We start from the raw sequence: 20308 nt of genomic DNA, 5'->3' as shown, positions 1-20308 counted from the left end.
AATCAAAATTTGACGATTCCTTTCGTCGTGATCTCATCCATCAACTGTGTTTGAACCTTTTAAGGGAAACTCTGAAGTGAATTAAAAAAACAAATCAAGTTGGGAGGCAGTCTTCACCATTTGAAAAGCATACTAACTTTGCAGTCACTATTCTCAAAAATTTACCAAGAAATTTCCAGGGTTTTCCCAAACCAATAACAAATATATATGAGACTCTAAAATTTTTAATATTAAAACAGATGTAAGAGCTATGACGAAAGATTTATTTTGTTGAAATTTCCAAAGAAAAATTAAAACACTCAACAGATTTTTAAAGGAATATTTCGACGAGATCTACCAATAAATTTACGATTCATCTCAATCATTAAACCCGATTGATTTTCAGCATCAAGAATACATTTCTCTTCAATTAGCAGTACCATTCCTTTCCTGGGTAAAATAGTGTTGAAATTTGGGTAAATTTAATTCGAACTAAGTTGCGAGTGCTTTCCAGCGACTGGCGACCCTTCAGTTTGGTCCATTGAGCAGAAACCCAGCCAGCAAGATCTGCGGAGATGAAAGAATAATGGAGAAAAGCGAGAGTGGAGGCTTGCGGCGACTCAGGGTTCGCCAATTTTGCTATACGCAAAAATGCACCGCAAAAAACCAGCTGGAAACACCCACCAGTTTTGGGGGGTTCCACATTTTTTCCGAATTTAACCCGAAAATAGTCAGATTTCGCTCTAAAACCTCAGAAATTAAGGAAAATTACGTTGAGAGTTAAAGTTTTCGGTCTTTTGATGAAACTAGTGGCTTTAATACGGATTTTTTAAAATTCCTAATTTTGGTCATTTTATCATGAGAATGCATGGGTTTCGGAAAGTTACAGAAAAACCCGCAAAAAACATTTTTTTGCAATGCAGTGGGTTTTTTTGCCGGAAAACAGCGGGTTTTTGGCGAACCGTGGGCGGCGTGCGTGCCCCCACCGCCGATTCCTTCCGAGATATTTAAGCGGCGGCCGGAGGGTTCGCGGCTCGAGTGTCAGCGTTCCGTCCGCCCAGAGAAATACCACCAGCACTCTTCTCTCCCGCAGTCTCTGATTCTGTGGTTCGTTTTTCCGACCGCTAACGAAGATGGCCACAGAGCAGAAAAACGCCGCTAAGGGCGAGGCGGGGGCGGCATCGGCGGTGGCACAAGCATCCAACACCGTCGAATTCGACGATTTGCTGCCCCACCTGGGCGAGTTCGGACGCTATCAGAAGCTGCTCTTCCTGCTGCTCGCACCCTTCATGTTTTTCGTCGCGTTCGTCTACTTCAGCCAGATTTTCATCACGCTCACACCCGACCACTGGTGCCACATACCCGAATTGGAATTCCTCACCCCTGAAGAAAGGTATGTGCAAAAACTTAATTTCTGTCCTTTAATTTAGTTGGGATTGTTCAAATCGTTGAATATAGTTTTGGCGTAGGTTAAATCTGCACGTTTTGAAGAATTGAACGGAAAAAATGTATCTAGAGCATTTTTACAATTCAGATGAAATAAATCAAAATGAGCACCAAAAAAATCAAAACAATAATTTTAAGAAAAAGGTGGTTAATAAGTTTAAATCAAGTGGTGAGTATTGTGTCCTTGTTTAAAATCTTGATTTAACTCACCAAATTGAAAATTTACCTCATAATTCGTACACCATTTGGAAAGATCGCTTCGAGAGGAATCGGGAGCAAGTGAAATAATTATAATTTCATTAATTGAAAAATTTCGTAATAAATCCTATTACGAAATTTTGGCCAGATTCCAGATCTTCCCAATTCATTTCAAAAATTTTGTACCGCAAAGACTACGCTATATTATTTAATTGTGGTTCTAATCGACGAAATCTATCGAATGATGTGTGACTTTGAGAAGAAAACTCTGTTTTCAGCAAAATATATATGTATTTTTTTCAGAAAGTAAACTGCTCGCTAATTTAAAACCATTTTGCGCCGAAGATTGGATTTTCTCGTGAATTTATACAGCAACCAGAGTCAATTTATAAAGTTTAACATTTCCCCACTGTGTAAAAAATTGAGATAGTAAATAAACTATAAATATAATTAAGATCGAGACATGCAGCAAATGGATTTGGACACTGCCGATAATCATTATCGCGTAATATCGTATATTTAAAAAAGCTAATGAAAATAGTCGCTCACTTTGTTCAGATACTTGCACTGCGTGCACTAATATTCACTATTCAAGATGTAAAATTGCTTAAATTTAATTTCTTCCAGAATACGTCTTGCGATTCCTGTCAACCCAAACTCGACGACGGGCTACGACATGTGCCGAATGTACAACGTGAACTTCACGAAAGTGCGCCTCGAGCAGGGCCTAATCCAGGCCAATCCATCGTGGCCTGTGGTCAACTGCCGCAACGGATGGGAGTACAACTACACCGAAATCCCCTACTCCACGGTCACCTCTGAGGTACGATAATTTTCTTTCAATGAACTCCTCGCGTCTCGTCACATTGTTTCCAAGTTCTTTATTTTATTAACGAACCTGCAACCGGCTCGAGGAATTAAAACCAACTTTTTGGGCAAACAAGGAAGAATTCCGGTTTTAATTTTCTTGGAGGTATGGGATTCTCTGTCGATGCGTCTGCATGAGCGTGGAATTACCGTCTGATGACGCACTTTGCCTGCTCGAGCGTCTGCACATTTTCCTCAACAACGGGAGAGAAGCACTTTTCTGTTGTTAAATTGCAGCTGTATCATCTAACCTCAGTCTTATTTCCTTGCTGACGCAGGTGCTTAATTTAGAAAGAAAGCGGGTTGTTTTTCTCTATCGGATGAAAAAAATCAGAATTTTATGAGGGCTGGAGCATCAGTAAAATTTTATTTGTTGATTTTTTAACATCGTATAAGCAGAAATCTTCCAATTGTTTGCTGTTTATGTTGTATTTAAACCATCTTGAAGTGTCAAAAGTGTTCTACATAAAAAGTTTTAAGACTGTTTTAAAGCGTCATATAATTTTTAAACTTCAAGCTTCGTACACGTAAAATTGATTTATCGATTTTATTGTTGATTTTGAGCTTATTACAGAGAGCGCTGTAATTAAAAGAGATACTTTTTAAAATTATATTTTCCCTTTTTTTAAATTCAGATAACTCTATATTTTGTTATAATTGTTTAAAACGAGTTGTTTCCTCTTCCATTTCCTATATTTAAAATAATTTTAATTAATTTAATGCATTGATAAATTAATTAAATTATAAAAATCATATTGAATTGTTATTTTAGTTGAACTGGGTTTGCGACAACGACAGCCTGGTGGCCTGGGCTCAGGCCATTTTCTTCTTGGGTGCCATTGTGGGCGGCCTGCTGTTCGGCTGGATGGCCGACAAATACGGCCGAATCCCGGTGCTGGTCGCCACCAACTTGATCGGCTTCGCCGTCGGCATAGTCACGCCGCTCAGCTCCACCTTCTGGCAGTTCGCCCTCTGCAGATTCCTTGTCGGCTTGTCCTACGACAACTGCTTCACCATGATGTACATCCTTGGTGAGTCCGCCACCTTCACTCAGGGCTCCAAAAAATGACAAATTATAACTTTAAAAAATGCATTGCATTTATTCTATTTATAATATTTTTTTTTTCAATTTTATTTTCGTAGTTTTGGAGTATATAGGACCGCGCTGGAGAACGTTCGTGGCCAACATGTCCATCGCCATCTACACCACACTGGCTACTGTTCTGTTGCCTTGGATGGCCTATTTCATCCGCGACTGGAAGCTTTTCTGCCTCGCCACCTCCATGCCTCTTTTGCTCGCGGTGCTCACGCCCTGGATTGTGCCTGAGAGCGCAAGGTGAATATTTCCAAATAATTTTAGAGTATTCAATTAAATCTCTACTAATTGCTTGCCTCCTCTGTTTGACGTTTTTCCATGAATTAGCATTTATAAAAAAATAGATTCGATTGCTATATTTTGTGTATTTCAGGTGGTTGGTGTCGCAAGGAAAAATCGACCGTGCCGTGACCATCCTGAAAAAATTCGAGCGTATCAACAAGAAGAAAATCGATCCCCAACTCTACGCTGACTTCAGAGTAAGTGCTTAAAAGTTGATTGATTTGATTGGAAAAGCATCAATGAGCGAAATAATTTTTTGCCTTTTTTCACTGAATTTACTTATTGCAAACGGAGTAAAAATGTTAGCCAACTCTTTTAAATGGGAATTAATTTATAGTTAATGCGTTAGACCTACTTTTCGTGACACTTTACAGCAAAATAACTGTTATCCTCAAAATGTTTTAAGGTTTTAAAAATTTAAATAAATTCCACCAGGTTTTTTAACTAATATGCAATATAAATCTGTTTCTCACCGTTCAAATTAAAATTTTCAGGAGACTTGTGCGATAGCCCAGAAGGAGGAGGATGCGAACAAGAGCTACTCGGTGCTGGACCTGTTCAGGACTCCGCGACTGCGCCGCATTACTCTCCTGCTGACTGCCATTTGGTTAGAGAAAAACAATTTTATCCGACAATTCACTAGACAATAATCATGCATTCTGACCGATGCAGGATGATCACATCGCTGGTGTATGACGGGCACGTGCGAAGCGTCGGTGCCCTCGGCCTCAATGTGTTCGTCACCTTCTCGATCGCCTGCTCCACCGAGTTCCCCGCCGACACTCTGCTGATCGTGTTCTTGGACCGATGGGGCCGCCGTTGGCTCGCCTGCGGCACCCTCGCCTTCAGCGGCGTTTTCAGCCTCCTCTCCACCATGGCACCAGCAGGTAACAATTAAAAACATTGAAATCTCATTTGGAATATTTCTTTGACTTCGTATTGCTTAAAATACTTGTGATTGTAATTTATTCTGGCATTTTCCCAAAAAATCAGTTTGCTAAAATTGAAATGAAAAAAATTATTGAGAATATGACAAGTACAAATTTTTTTAAATCACTAAGTTCTTGTGAGGTGTATTTGTATCGCCCTTTACTTACTGCCTCACTGGTCGCCGTGCTTCTGCTGCATTCCTTCTTCCTGCTGAGTGGGCGGATGCCTCCTGGCGTCATCGGCCTTCGTCTTCAGCGCCTGGACGCTCCGCTACTCGGTCGATTCACCTTCGCCCCGCAACCTTCCCTCTATCATTCTAATCTACCTACCCTTAGTCTATGCCCTAACAAGTTCGCAGGGGAAGACCCGCGTAAGGGAGGGAAACGACAGACATTAGGGGCAAACACGTACCTTCTTTATTTTGGCAAACATGATGACACTACACTTCGAGGTCGCGTCGAGAGAGAGAGAGAGAGAGAGAGAGAGAACCGCGGGATGAACTTCCTGTCGGATCTCCAGATGATGACTTCTCCCGGCCTCCGGACACCAACAGTTTCTGTCCTTCACAACGGAGCACTTCACTGCACCGAACTGCACCCTCGGCCGCACCCAGCCGAACTGTCCTGTTTTCGTCTCTGTTTTTTCCACGTCGCCCGTTTCCTCTCTCTCTCCTTCTGCGCCTCTATTATTGCAAGCACATTTTCTCAATCATAGACATAATGCTAATACGCTCTTTTTTATTTCTCAACCCAAACCATTCCTTTCTAATTACCCAACTCGGGTCCACACACAAGCGATTCTTTTATACACTTCTAGCTAACTCATTAATTTTTATGTTCTCGCCAGCTCGTTCAGTTTTATGCCCTGCCAACTATTTTTGAGCTATTGCTTTTATTTCAGCGCTTCACGCCTCGGCGGCGTGAACGCCCTATTGTCCTGCTGGCGCCAACTAATGACTGATCACGTGACCGGATTCACGAGAATTCCGGTCACAGTTCTATTAGTGATTTAGAAAAAAATGGGATTTCCGTATTTAAGAAATTTTCCAGAAATTTTGAAATCGGCCAAAAAGTGGAGGAAATGTTTAAATTAAAATTTTATCATGTTTTAATCAATTTTTTAATTTTTAGGAGCCGCCTCAGCTGCATTGGCCATCATGGGCCGCTTCTGTGTCAACATTTCCGTCAATATTGGACTTCAATACGCCGCCGAGTTGCTGCCGACCGTCGTCAGGGCCCAGGGCGTCGCCTTCATTCACATTATGGGCTACGTGGCGAGCATCGCGTCACCGTTCGTCGTGTACCTGGTAATTAAATTGTTATTAATTGCAGTTTTTTTCTAAAATCAATTTTTTTGAAATTTTTTATACCCATAAGTGTCCATTTGGTTAATTTCTGGTTCAAAATAAACAGTTGATAATAGAAAAAATGGTAAAAATTGGTCCAAGTTAAAATTTCCAAGCGGGAAGAGAAAAACTATTTAACTGGTGCAATTATTTATCCATATTTTTTTTAATTTATTGCTGAAAAATCATCCAATGAAATCGTAAATTCAATAAAAGCACACACGGCTTTCATTTTCTTGAAATTAAAAAAAAATTACTTCATTCCTCTGCTAACTTCATTAATACCCGATAAAATTGATTTAGAATAGAGTTAAAAATTAAAAGATAATTCACCGAATTCCAATTACCATAGTTTAAAGAAAAATTAATCATGATTGTGCGTGATTTGCTAGACACTAAAATACACAATTCTTATTCAAGGATTATTTAATAAATTTTTATTTAATTTAAAAAAACTAATTTGAATTTATTTTTCAGGGCAATGTGAGTCCGTCGCTTCCGTTCATTGTGCTGGGTGGCATGGCCATCGTGGGCGGCTTCCTCGCGCTTTTCCTGCCCGAGACGCTGAATCACGAGCTGCCACTGACGCTGCAGGACGGAGAGGACTTCGGCAAGGACCAGAAGTTCCTCGAGTTCCCGTGCTGCGGCCGCGGCAAGACTTACTCGGACGAGGTGCACACGATGGCCGTGGTCGGCCGAAGCACCTTCTACAGGGCCGACGCAGACAGGGCGTCGAACCGAGCTTCGATGCGAGCGTCCATCCGCGGCGAGGCATTCCGCTCCAGCATGATCCAGCGGGCGTCGATGCGCCACCGCAACTCCCAGCGAATGTCCAAGGACGCCGAGGCCGCCCCCGAGCACGCCGCCCCCACCAAGTTCCTCGCGCCGCCAGAGCTCGGCCAGGTCGAGAAACAGCGCTACTAGACTGCATAAAAACTCTCAAAAAGCATAGTTCCATCCAGAGTTCGGCCAAAGGGTTGCAAAGCAGGGTTATTTTATTATTTTTTATAAATCAAATTAACAAATTAATCAAAAATTTAAATGAATAGCAGTTGAATTTTAATTTTCGGTCTTAAAATTGGTTTAAAACATAAAATTTTGATTTTAGCACGTTTAATTCTGAGAAAAAACCCTGCTTGTAGCCATTTTTTCTGGTTCTGTGCCTCATTCTGAAGCTCTAGTCATCGCGTAAGTTTCTCGCCTGTGTCTTGTCTCTGGCCGTCGTTAGTCCGCGGCTGCGTATTTATTTTTGAACAAAATAATTTTTGTTACCGCACATGCACACATACCCCTGCACAGAAATGCGATTGGAAAGGGCACTTCAGGTGCAGCTTTTACGCCAATCTCGAATGATGCAAGTACATCAAAGCGTACAAATTAATAGTTTCTCTGTAGACGCGTAGATTGTTAAATGAATTAGGTTTATGAATGCTATTGCTTGATGAGCATTTAAATCGCAACGATTGATTAAAAATATTGACTTGCAGGGCCCTGCAAATAACTATTGCATTTTTAATAAAATACTGATAGAAATAAAATTAATGAGTATTATTTCTGCTTATACAACACTTTAAAAGCCTTTTTTTTAAGGAAAATTAGCGGCGAATTCTTTGTATTCATTTAAATTGAGATGGAGCAAAGTTTAGAAGTCAAACTTGGAGACTCTTTGGAAAGAAAAATTATATATTATTTTTGAGAACAGTATTTATAGATCAACAATCATTATTACAAGTCCTGTGACAGTAGGGCATGCTCCCAAAAATGTAAAGTATGCAACTAAATGCATGTGAATTGCGCGGGTTGCAAACTTCTGGCTTTTGCAGGCGCGGAATTTTTAAACCCTCCCTGCTCACAACTCAAATCAAAAGATCTCAACAGCTGATATTGGCGAGGGCACTTCAGAATCGATAATTTCATCTTTCAAATTATCAAAAATCAGTATGAAGGCACGAAATGACTCTCTCTCTGTTATTTCCCGAACCAATTTCGCGCCAATTACCATTCCGCTGCTTTAGTGCCACGCCCCCGAATAAATCACAACACAGAACACACCTGCCGCAGCAGCCAGAAACAACATCATCCTCGTTTTTTATTTCCTTCGTTTTCGTTTATTTCAATCCAACGTTGAGTTTTGCACGTGTCTCACCCATGACGGTATAAACGGAAAAACAGCCAACGCGTCGACTTAACACGGAAAATTGAAGTCTTCAATTCAATCCACGGACGAAAAGAAGAAAAATTGGGCGAAATGTCGAACGGAGTTTTGCTGGTCCGCGACTACCAACCCGGCGACGAGCTCTCCTGCGCCGAGATCGTTCACGAGGGCGCCATGTCCACGGTCAACATCTCCTTCGTCTACGCCCTCATCAGGGAGGTCACCTTCCAGCTGATGGTCCTCTCCTCGGCCGTCATGTTCATCTTCATGGGACTCCCTCTCACGGTTCGAAAATCGGGATTTTTCTGTTTTAAATTTTATAAAACCTAATATTCCCTGCTTTTTATTGAAAATTAAATATATTGAAACGGTCAAAGTTATTTATTAAATAATTTTAAACTGGCTTAATTGGTGTTTGGAACCTCCAACAGATGGCGCCACTGTTAATTTACTTTGTATTTTTTGACAATGGGTGATTTAATTTAAATCCTGCCAATCATTTTTGGATTTTAAAATTTAATATTTAATTGCAAGTGCTCAAAACCAAATTCGGTCTAGCAAATCGCTGGAGAAATACATATGCAACGATTTTTATTTTTGGGTTTTAAAATTGTTTTTAATGTGGCGCCACCTGTTAACAGCTCCAAACACTAACGGCGAAGTTGAGCATTTTTCATAAATTTTCAAATTGAAACCTTTCTTTCTCCAAATTAAATAATTAATCTTAATTTTCATGGAAAATATGCAGTTCAAAATTCTGGAATTTTTTGTGTCAAACAGCATTCTAATTAACAAAATATTTCCTTCCCAGGCGTGTCTGTACGTGATTCCGGGCGTGATCGTGTTCATATACCTTGCCGTGTGGGGCGGGCACGTGTTCAAGGCGCTGGAGCAGCAGCAGGACGCGCGCAACGTGCCCAGGGCCTACATGAGCTCGGAGAACACGGGCTTCTGGGTGGCCGAGGTGTTCGAACCCTTCTTCACCAGGGAGGTGACGGGAAAACTGGCCGTGGTCAGCGATATGGGGCTCAAGAGTAGCGGCCTCGACTTAACCAACTGCCGCCGCACGGTCGTCGGCACCGTCGCCGTTACCAGAAACAACCTGAATCCGGAGAAGGTCGCCTGGATCAAACGGCTCAACGTCAGGAGCAAATACAGGTTGGGGCATTTGTTTTATTTATGGAAAATAATTTAAATTTGATTGAAATCCAGGCACAGAGGCGTGGGCACGGCGTTGCTGAGTGAGGCGCTGTCCTTCTGCCGCACCCAGGGCTACGACGAGGTGGAGCTGGTGACGTCAGAGTGCCAGGACACGGCGCGCGAGCTGTGCTTCAAGCAGGGCTTCGACCTGAAGCAGATGTACCACAAGCCGGTGTTCGGCCCGCTCGCCACCGTCACCATGTACCAGCTGCAATGCCGGCTCCACTCGAACCAAGTCAAGAATTTTTAATCCAGCAGGTCTTCCCATCACACTCTTGCATTTAGCATTTACTCTCGCCCCTTTTGGCAACTCGTAATCTCTCTCTCTCTCTCCATTTGATCCAGTCTTTTGACACTTTTCACGATATGATCACTACAGAAATTTTAAATCATGCTCGAATATTTTAAATTTTGGCCTATTTAGATCTCTTTTTTAGAAATTCAATGATTTAAAATTGATTTTATTGATATTTTTGTCATATTTTCAATCTTAAATAATTTTTTATTTCCCATTCGATAACTATGTAACTTTTAAATCATTATTTTCACTTCAGATTTGAGCATATTGTAGGTTTTCCATTTTTATTAATTATTAATATTAAAATACTTCAAATTAAACCGCTACTATTTACATACGCGGCTCTTCTTCATTCCAAAAGAAAATCACGTATACCAATTTTCGAGCGCGAGCTTCCAGTATCGGCAGCTCTGTTCTTTCCCAAAGTTACTACCTACGCAATTGTTGTGAAAGTATAAAGAAGGCTGTATACCGCATTTGGACGACCACGCGCCTGTAGTCGGGATAATTTTAGGTGTGCGATTTATGATATATATTGTAAGGCTGAGATCCACACAGCCGCAGGGCCCAAAATTTTGATCGTATACTGTACAAACCCGTAAACTCCTTCCAATTTGTATCCTCAGCGAAAGAAACTAGATTGGCCGATAGAGCTAGAGGTTGTTTATCCTCCCTTTGTAATCCTATAACGTATTCCTACGAAAAATATTATTATTCATATTTCAAGTTCATGTCGTTTGAAATAATTATCTTTGAATATTAATGACTTTTGGAACTTCTAGATCCTCGCCGATTTCAATGGCAGTTATAAAATACATATAAACTAGATTCTCAATGATTAAAAAAAGACTTGTAAGATTTGTATGACTTAAGTTCCCAAAAAATAGTGACAATAATGAGTAACGTATTTTATTCCTTTCCTAATCTTAATGTGCGAGAAGAAAATGCAAAAGGAAATATTTCTTCAGCCGTGCAAATTTTAACTGTCATTTTAGATCTTGTCCATTTAAGAGCCAAAAATATATTTAGGTGATATTTTGACATTAAAATACTTGCAATAAATTAATGTTTAGCTCGCGAGTTGTAACTTTCTTATAATTAAATGCATTGAGCGTCAATAAAAACCATTCTCAATTTAATAATATGAGCGTTTCAATAAAAATATCGCTTATTCAAAATAAATTTACGCGTGGTTATAGTTTATACCGAAACCCAGCATACAGACGGAAATTAAAATTACTTTTTGCATAAGATAAATAATAAAATCCTGGTGAACTGTGGAATCAATCAACAAAAATTGTTTTTGCCTAATTGGTTTTTAAATTTTCTCAAAAATAATAATTGTCTAGCCTGTAACTCAAAAGCAATGATAGATGAAAATTTGTATTGTTTCGTGCGCTTGCAAGATTGATAAAAAATATTAAATTAAGGGGTCTGACTGCGGCGTAATCTTGCTTTTGTGCGATTTTTGCTTGAACAAGATTTATTTAATGACACAGTGACAAAAAGAAATTCCTAGCAATTTCAAAACTGGCTTGTAAGCGCTCCTCAGGGTTTATATTTCTAAAAACAAGCCATATAATAATACACATGATAACAATAGATTTTATTTGTGCATGAGGCTCATCTGTATGATAAGTTATTTAATTCCAGTGTCATTCAGTTAGTTATATTTTTTATTCAAGTTGAGACTAGCGATCCAGGACGACTTTTCCACCAAGATTTCGCCCTCGAGCACGCTGACCTTGAGATCGCCCTGGCCGTCACCTTTGCGGCCAAACCGGACGAGATTCTTCCCATTTTCGCTTGAGTTTTCAGCTCCAAACTCGCCACACATGTTCACCCGGTCCGCGCTGAGCCGGATGAGGTTGTTGTCCGTTTCGCCGAGGCGCAGTTTCACGTTGCCTTTGCCCAACTCGATGTTCGAGTGGCCCACCAGGTTGCTTACTTGCACGTCCGCGTTTCCTTCTCTTACCACGGCCTGCAGGCGCCCATCAAGCCCAGCTAGAATAGAATAAATAACAATGAAAGTTTAATTTTTTTGCTGAGTAGTCGCATTAATGAAACTAAAATAGTTGATTTTTCCAGCCTAATTAATAAGTTGGTGGTGTAAAATGAAACAAAAGAGCCTTTTTAAAAATTTAATGTGAGTTTTGCAGCGTTGGCTCTACTTTTGAAGGAAAAATATTAGTTTACCTGCAATTAAGTCAGCTTTGCCCGTAATTTCCACCTTGCACTTTCGGTGCAAGCTGCCAAACTTGACGCTGCCTGAGTGTGTTGTTACTGATGACCTATCACAGTAGTCAGATGCAATACTAACGTCACCTTGTTCACTTTCCAGGTTTGCCAGTGGTCCTTGCAGTCTCTGACAGCTGATTGTCTGTTTAATTAAAGCTTTGATTAAATCAGGAAAAAAATAATTATTATAATCATACCCCTTGAGACATGGCTTTTATATTAATCTTTCCCTGAAGGACGCCAGTGCAAGCAACGGACCCGCCCTGAGTGGCCAGGACGATTTCGCTGCATCGGATGTCCTTGGTGGAAATGCTTCCTGAGGAGGTGACCACAGCCAATCGGTCGGAATGCAAATATTTTACAGAAACGTCTCCACCGCCACTGCAAAAAGCACTGACATCTGCAAGAATTAAAAATAAAAATTAACAAAACGGAAAACAAAAAAACAATTACTAGGGGTGGAAAAAATAGAGGATCTAATCGACAATTTTTTTCATTGCGTCTAATTTTAATTTAAATTTCAAATTAAACCGTCTAAATCCCCATCTCAAAAACCTAATTTAAAGTGCAATATTTTTTGTCTGCGTAAATTCCAATATTTCCAAGTTTATGATACATTTTTGTTCCTTTTATCACCTATAAATTCTAAAAATTTCCTGAATTAACAGGCAAATTAATTATATAAGGATTTTTGGTAAGAAAATCCACCAAATTGATGGAAAAACAGTCAAAATTGGCTCCAACTAACTGTCTAAACAAAGTTTAAGTGTTTTCCATCAACAAAATCCTAAACACCTACTGCTCTGGACAGGAACGTGGATCTCGAGGGTCTTCTGCTCTTCGGTGCTGCCGTGAACGTCGATGTTGAAAGAATTCGGGGTGGCCTGCACGAGCTGCAAGTCTGTGGCATCGTTTTCCTGGTCCTTCAACAGGTAGATGAGCAGTCGGTCACTGTCCGGATACTGTTGAGGGTCAGCAGGACACACGACGACGGGGCAGTCGGACGAGTTGATGGTCACGTTGGAAAGGGGCGGCACCTGTCGGTCGGCAACTTTTTCTACAACCTTCCAGTTCTTTGCCGAGCCCAGAACCGCCGTCGAGGACCAAAAGCGTTGTTTTAATCCTTCGCTCGCGGCACGCAGACTCAGCGTCCGAATTAAAACTCTTGGCAGCATTTTTTGTGCAGATTTGAAGGTATTACTTGGGAAGAAATCTGGAAATAATGGTGATATAGAATTAAAGACGAATGTAATATGCAATAAAAATTAAATGAAGGGTCTGGGGTGACGCTGGTCTTGTTTCAATAGGTAGCCATTTATTTGGTAAAATAAAATCTATATATATCCAAAAAAGGTTTGGTCCATAAACATGGACAGATCTGAACAGATGGCCACTTTCAGTCAAAATAAGTAGGTGGTCACTTATTGTGTCAGGACCATTTCTAGATTATTTTTTCCATCAACAACAGTTGTTAATGAGATGTGAAAAAACTTATTTCTAGACCTATTAACCTTTATATTTTAATAAAAACAAGAAACCTAACGTTCTGAACAATTTCATCACCTAATTCTTTAGAAAGGCATTGTAATAATGCTAAATTGTAACAAAAATTAGGCTGTTTACCAATTTTAGAACATCTTAACAGCTGCGTTTTTCCTGGACCATCAGCTTTATAGCAATGTCATAGACTTTCAACCAAATTGTAAACAGCAAACCGTCAATAAAATGTAAAATAATATCTTATGAGTAGCGCCACGGGCGAATTTGGTTTGTTTTCTTTTTTCTTTGACGACTGGACTTGAATCAATCAGTGGCGCATGCAGTAAAATCAGGACCGGTGAATACGCCATGTTGCTTTTAATTTTAAGCCCCAGACTTGTGGGAGTGACAAAACTACCATGGCGCATGAGCTGGTCCCATCCGGGCTTTACAAGAAAATTTAAATTCCTGGCTCCAGCTGGTGACGGCAGTGCGACAGTGGCGAAAGTGTGAACTATTTGAAGCAACAATCATCCTGCTTTCCCCGTGGAGCCGTGTGTTTTCATTTTTTCTTTATTTTTCCGAGTCATGCCTTCGCCTTGACCTCGTAAGTTGGACAATTCGGTTCTCTCTCTTTTAACTCTTACTGAATTCCGTCCCCAGCACGAAAAATGGCAAGCAAAAGGAAGCCTAATACTGGCAACACCATGAACTTCCGACCGACGGCATCGGAGGCCACGAAAGAGACGGCCGCGGGGCGACGGCCCCTGCCCGACAAGTCCTCCGTGTCATCCGTCCTGGTCGTGTTAGTCATGCACGTTTGCCGCAAGATCCTCTTCGTGGACCCCAAGTGGCGCGTGTCCTTCTACGCGGGCGTCCTCTTCATCGTCTCCTTCATCGCGGACGTGCTGCCCATACCTAAGACTTTCCTCAGCAGGTGTAAAACGAAATTTAAGACACCTTGGGATATCACACTGGATTTTTTAGCTTCCTATTTTCCATGGAATTAATTTTGCCACTAAAACTTTAAAAATAATTATGAAATTTATTAAAATCTGTAAAGCAGCAAATTTTCGCTACCCTTCTAATTGTCAAGAAAAATATTTCCTTATAAAACCTATAATATGTTTTTATTAATTTAATTCCTCTACGAATCAAATTTCAGGTCCGACCACATTTTAAACCAGTACTTTGTGAAGCTTGGCTGGGGCTGGACGCTCTTCCTAAGCGTGCCCTTCGTCGCGCTGACCTCGTTCACGGTGTGCTGCGGCAGGAGGCAGCGCGTTCTCAAGCAGCTGACTCGCATCCTGGTGGCCACGATCAGCTGGTACTGCTGGACCAACCTTTTCACCTACATCGAAACCAATTACGGAAAGTGCTACGTTAACAAGCCGGAAGCTTTCGAAACTAAGAGGAAATGCCTCGAAGGTGGCTTTTTCTGGCACGGACTCGACATATCAGGTGAGGAAATTTATGTTTGGTTACAACTAGATTCCAAACTTTGAAGGTTACAAAGATTCCACTTAAAATTATCGGTTTCTTTATTTTAAATAATCAAGTTTGTTGAAGTTTGACAAAGAAAAACATTTCATTTTAAGGACACGCCTTCATTTTGGTCTACTCGTCTTTGGTACTGGTCGAGGAAGCGAGGGCAATCATCGGCTGGGATTCGATAGACGACCTCATCAGAAATGAGGAGTTTGTCCGCAACGAAAACGACAACGATCCAAACATCGCCCGTCCCCTGCAAGCTCTCACTGATGCCGAACTGACGGTTTGTCCTTTTGAGTTGAAACACTAGATTTTTAAAGAAAATAGCTCACTCCTCACTCCAGGATCATTATTATAAATTTTTGACAGTTTGTTAGTTTTTATATTTTTGTTTTTACTTCATTTATTATTACAAAATTAACAGAATTACTAAATCTGCATCAAATTAAATATTTATTTACAAACTACAATGGTTAAATTGAGAAGAATGGAAAACAATTTAAAGGTTCTCTAATGGCCAGTTAAAATTTTCAGATGGATTTTGTGCAAAAATAGTAGAGTTGAGAAAAACTGGAAATTTAATCAGCTTTCAGAAAATAGGCAGTTTTTGACGGTACCATGAACTGGTGAATTTTAATGAGGCCAAACACAGACCTCTTACGAAAATCTGCAATTTAAAAATAACTTTCAAGTCCCACAAGTACTATTTTTTAACTGCTCACTATTATCTCATAATTTCCTCACTCGAGACTCGAGAAGCCTTTGCTCAAAATTGGGTACAATTGGATTTTGGGGCACTTTTGGTCTGAATTGTATGAAAAAATTGGTTGGTTATTGTTAACTTTTAATGTAATAAAATTTAAACTAAAATATTGCCATCATTCCTCTTCAAATTAATTATTATTTAAACCTTTGCTGCAGGTTTTGAAGAGTTCATACAATAAGTTTTCATCGGCGGTGCGAGGGCTGTTCGTGGCGATCGCCGTGCTGACGTGCATCTGGGACGTGATGCTGTTCGGCACAGCTCTCTACCACCACGTGATGGTGGAGAAGTTCCTTGGTGGCTGCGTGGCGGTGCTCACCTGGTTCCTCACCTACAAGTGCTGGTACTCTGGCAGCATGCGTCCCGGCGACTGCGCTCTCTTCAACTACAAGGACTGCAAAACTGCCAAAGAGGCGCCGCTTGGCAAGAGGGTCTCCATGAGCAGGTGTTTTTCTCTTTCTTTTCTGCCAAGAACTAACTCTCAAGGAGGGAAAATTCATTTTGGTACAATTGCAAAAAATTTCCTTTTTAAAAATATATTATATAATTTTCTTGCAGTTGTTAATGTTTGAATAAAAGTGGTGAATAATTTATTTCTGAATAATTCAGTGACTTTGAACTCACGGAGTGGCGTTTGGTGACAATAAACCATTTTTCATGGGAAATTACAGCAAGCAAAATTTATTTTGATAAAAAATCCCATTTTGTCAAAATATTTCTAAAAATTAAAGCAGAAAGGAAAATCATGTGATCAGGGCTTATTTCATATAATCACCATGAAAATTTCAGAGGCACGAAACTGCCTGGTCAAGGACCGACTTTCATGGGTATGCCGATACCCAAAGCGCCCGAAGAGCTGAACAAGAACAAAGAGCAGGAGCAGGAACAAATCAACGCCAAGTGGCTGCCGAGGCGCCAGGACTTCTTCGACAGCTAATTGAGAACACAGTGAAATTACTCAAATCTGGACTGTAAAATTTTTATACGACTATTTAGAAGAATTTAATGTTAAATTTGAAATTTGTGTGCCTTTTTAAAAGGAAAGAAAACCCTATACCAAAAACTGTTGCTTAGCTACTTAATTTATTGTGTTATTATGGATTGTTAAACTTGCGTTTCAGCTTTGTTTCATCTTATCATTTTGTTTGTTAGTATATTTAATTTCATAACACCTTCTGATCAGGAGAGATATTAAAATTGCTCATTCATAAAAAAGTGTTTTGTGTCTATACCTACTAAAAATGCGATGAATGCGCGTCGTTAAAGTTATCTTCAATAATTTTGCTCTTTTCATGTCAGGGCTGGTTTGATTACCAGAGGTTTGCAGTAAAGTATTTTTAAAGGAATAAAATTGCTGGTGTTAAACAAAAGAACTAGACAAATCCACATAAGCTTAAAAGTTGGCTTTATTTTAAATGTCGAGGGGAAAACATTTTTAATAAATTGTGCAGTGAAAAGGGCCACACTGACTTCTAGGTGTTGGACCTAATATGGCATAATTTGAGATATTGGCAAGATTAATTTAGTTTATTATGATACAGACTTATTTAAATTAATTTATTTTTAAAAACAGAATTTTAAGTAGACGTTTTTGCTACAAACAAAATTATCAAATCACATTAATCATTCCTGTCCTTTGGTTCTCGGTAAGGGTAGTCGATGTACTCAAAAATGTCCCTTTCCGTGTTGATAATCACCGGCGATCCAGCAGTGCCTTATCGTAAACAAATTTGAGTAAAGGACTTAAATTTCCTAAAATAATAATATCACCTGCAGTTCCAACAGGCCGGAGACTGTACTCATTCAGGGTGTAGCCCTGCGAAAGGGCGTGCTGGCGCATGTTCTTGTTGAAGAGGCTGCTGCCAGTAAAGTGCAGAATGTGACAATGGTACTGATCACTGGGACAAACCCGGATGTCCACATGGCGGTACAACGCGTCTTTCTTCTCGTGCCCTTTAACTCTACCTATGTTACTAACACCCTGGAATTCAATGGAATAATAAATAGTTTTTTTTTAAACTCAGATAATCAGAGAATTAAAAAACATGGAAACAAATTTTCATTATATCAAATAGAATCAGAATTTCAAAGCTTTTTAACCTTTTTAATTAACTGTTGTTTTCTACTTAATAAAATATTGACCTCGCCGCTTACCATAAATTTGACGTCGCCAATGGAGATGGTACCGGTGATCAATTGGATTTTTTCCAGTTCGCTGACAAAGTTGCGGAGGATGGTGGATCCTTCTTTTTTGTCACACGTGGAGACATAGCTTGACTTTGTTACTAAAATGTCCATGTCACCGCTCTCAGGTTTTTCGCGCCGGTAGCTCCCACAAAATGTAACTTGCAGCTCAGGGTCGAAGTTGGCAATGTGATCTTTTACTATTTTCTCCACTTTTATGATCTCCTTTCGGGGAATTTGCTGCTCAAAATCCTCAAAGTATCTGAAAATTAAAATTAATTAACTAAATGAATTGGCATTTTTCTTTTTAAATTTGAAATATTTTAATAACGATAACATTTTTAAAACCAGCTGATCAGAAAATCAACACAATTATGTTTCAGCAAAATGTTTCTTTTGCATTTGAAAAATTCAAAAATAAAATCGTTTTCTTAGATTTTCCCTAATTTTCATTGATTATAATATTTTTTATCTCACTTGATGCCAATTAATTGGTGATGATTGAGGTTGAGCTCGTCCTGACGCTGCCGGAGCTGCTCTAATGAATTAATTCCGAAATCAGTGACCAGCTCGCGAGCTTTCGCTGATCCAATTCCATGCACTCTGGATAGCAGAATTATTGCTTCGCTGTTGGCGTCTTTATGAATCTGAAAATTTAATTTTATCAGTTTTCTATCAGGGTAACAATTATTTTTGCTTACATTGTCGAGCTTTCTTAAAGTGCCGGTGGCAAGGAACTCGTCGATTTTCTTGCTGATCTTGTCGCCGATGCCCTTCAGCTTTTTCGCCTCTTCTCCTGAGGAGACTTTGTAGTCCAATTTAGCCAGGGTGGCCGCCGCCTGTTTGTAGGCACGACTTTTGTACATGTTTTTGTTTACTGCCAACTCGTATTCCGCTAGTTCTGGAATAATTTTTAATTTATGAAATTTTCTATTCATCTTAATAAAAATCTGGTTAAAATAATTTTAACGCTCTTCAATTTTCTTTGAATTTAGGAAAAATTCGAATTAATAACGAGTCATAAAATAATGACACGGGGGATGGACGCCAATTTTGTCACCAACTTAAGGAAATAATAATTCACTTTACGTTTCAACATGCCGCAGAGATCCTTGTTGAGATCTTTAGCTGCCGCTGATGTACTCATTTTGCCGCCAATCAGTGTGAGATAACAAGTTGCAATCCTTCTTGCCGGCAAACTCAGCATTGGAAAAGGGGAATTCGACTACAGGCCGAATTAATTTTAATAGAGGTTAATACTGCAGATTCATTGAATTTGTCTATTTTGCGGAGGACAAACCAGCAGGGACCTAGAGTGGGGTTGAGAAAAAAGGAAATTATTGCTGAGAAATATCGCAAAACGAGAGGAATCTTAAGTATGTGGCTGTACGGCTGTAGCCAGCTGTGGCTTTCATTGTTTACAAGTACGAGGTATTATGTAACATCAAACCGGTACACGGCTATATTTTTCACATTCATGAATCAATCTTAAAAATATGCAATAAAAGTTAAAAATTTGAAATTTTCAATTTTAAAATTTATATTTGGTCATATCTGATCCTAATTTTATATTAGTCTCAAATCGAAGCATAAAATGCATTTATAAAAACCGGTTATATAAAAAGCTTGTTTTAAGCGTTTTTTAGTTTTATGCGATTACACACAATGATGTAACAAGACACATCAAGTTTAGTACTACTTCATCTAGCTTCTACTCGCAATCAGCTCGCGTCTACACGCGCCTGAGTGTTAGCTGATAACAGTGGACGCCACCGACCAGAGCTCGCGGTCGCCCTTCTGTTTCTCGACTACTGCACAGCCCACGCCCCATCAGCGTGTTCGCAAAGCCACCAGTCAGGACACTCACTACGCACACGCACTTATTGTTAGTTGGAACGCAAACTTAAAACACAATTCTGTAATTCGGATATAAGTCGCTCTCGCTAATTTAAGCGGCTTCAAAGAATTTTTGTCCAAATTTGAAGTTGGAAAACAATAATTATGCGGTGTCAAATGAAATTAAGGAAATTAAGTCACAATTATTTTAGACCCCAAAAAAGCAAATTTAAATATTGAAATGTTAATGCAACACATAATTACCAGCATTGATACGCGCAGGTGAAGTTTAATGTTGTTCGCATGTAATTTAATTTTAATACGCCCCAGTGAATTTGAACTGTGTATGCTGATTAAAAAGCTATACATTGTCTTCGTTCAGAAAAATGCGCTCTTTTACAAACGATTTTACGAGGAATCATTGTAATTTGTAAAATAGTACACTATAATATAGTGTAGACATATAAATTAACAGACACTGAATTTTTTGTAAAAGAGTTGATAACAAGATTTTCAATGCC

The 20308-nt window shown here is 39.6% G+C and overlaps 5 protein-coding genes across 5 annotated transcripts; 3 read left to right on the top strand and 2 right to left on the bottom strand.

Moving 5' to 3' along the window:
• The first annotated feature begins 998 nt into the window (after window positions 1-998).
• Window positions 999-7659, top strand: LOC135936641 (organic cation transporter protein-like). The gene is made up of 9 exons (XM_065479523.1): window positions 999-1372; window positions 2251-2446; window positions 3263-3521; window positions 3634-3826; window positions 3960-4065; window positions 4363-4475; window positions 4541-4755; window positions 5929-6104; window positions 6621-7659. The coding sequence occupies exons 1-9, from the start codon at window positions 1113-1115 to the stop codon at window positions 7065-7067; spliced, it is 1965 nt and encodes a 654-aa protein (XP_065335595.1). The 5' UTR covers window positions 999-1112; the 3' UTR covers window positions 7068-7659.
• A 548-nt stretch (window positions 7660-8207) lies between these two features.
• LOC135935681 (N-acetyltransferase family 8 member 3-like) lies at window positions 8208-10938 on the top strand. Its single transcript, XM_065478187.1, has 3 exons — window positions 8208-8583; window positions 9110-9456; window positions 9511-10938. The coding sequence occupies exons 1-3, from the start codon at window positions 8392-8394 to the stop codon at window positions 9746-9748; spliced, it is 777 nt and encodes a 258-aa protein (XP_065334259.1). The 5' UTR covers window positions 8208-8391; the 3' UTR covers window positions 9749-10938.
• A 443-nt stretch (window positions 10939-11381) lies between these two features.
• Window positions 11382-13835, bottom strand: LOC135935679 (protein FAM185A-like). Its single transcript, XM_065478185.1, has 5 exons — window positions 13658-13835; window positions 12834-13247; window positions 12232-12434; window positions 11993-12176; window positions 11382-11800 (listed from the first exon to the last, which is right to left on the bottom strand). The coding sequence occupies exons 2-5, from the start codon at window positions 13207-13209 to the stop codon at window positions 11460-11462; spliced, it is 1104 nt and encodes a 367-aa protein (XP_065334257.1). The 5' UTR covers window positions 13210-13247; window positions 13658-13835; the 3' UTR covers window positions 11382-11459.
• A 144-nt stretch (window positions 13836-13979) lies between these two features.
• Fitm (acyl-coenzyme A diphosphatase Fitm) lies at window positions 13980-16982 on the top strand. The gene is made up of 6 exons (XM_065478183.1): window positions 13980-14120; window positions 14177-14450; window positions 14679-14974; window positions 15112-15287; window positions 15926-16212; window positions 16557-16982. The coding sequence occupies exons 2-6, from the start codon at window positions 14185-14187 to the stop codon at window positions 16702-16704; spliced, it is 1173 nt and encodes a 390-aa protein (XP_065334255.1). The 5' UTR covers window positions 13980-14120; window positions 14177-14184; the 3' UTR covers window positions 16705-16982.
• A 173-nt stretch (window positions 16983-17155) lies between these two features.
• LOC135935680 (DNA polymerase beta-like) lies at window positions 17156-19354 on the bottom strand. Its single transcript, XM_065478186.1, has 6 exons — window positions 19041-19354; window positions 18653-18852; window positions 18429-18598; window positions 17922-18213; window positions 17538-17748; window positions 17156-17481 (listed from the first exon to the last, which is right to left on the bottom strand). The coding sequence occupies exons 1-6, from the start codon at window positions 19156-19158 to the stop codon at window positions 17387-17389; spliced, it is 1086 nt and encodes a 361-aa protein (XP_065334258.1). The 5' UTR covers window positions 19159-19354; the 3' UTR covers window positions 17156-17386.
• Between the last annotated feature and the right edge of the window lie 954 nt (window positions 19355-20308).

Source organism: Cloeon dipterum, chromosome 2 (genome assembly GCF_949628265.1).
Source record: "Cloeon dipterum chromosome 2, ieCloDipt1.1, whole genome shotgun sequence".
Classification (NCBI taxonomy): Eukaryota; Metazoa; Arthropoda; class Insecta; order Ephemeroptera; family Baetidae; genus Cloeon; species Cloeon dipterum.
The sequence above is the reverse complement of the archived record's forward strand: the minus strand, read 5'-3'. Positions and strand labels throughout refer to the sequence as shown.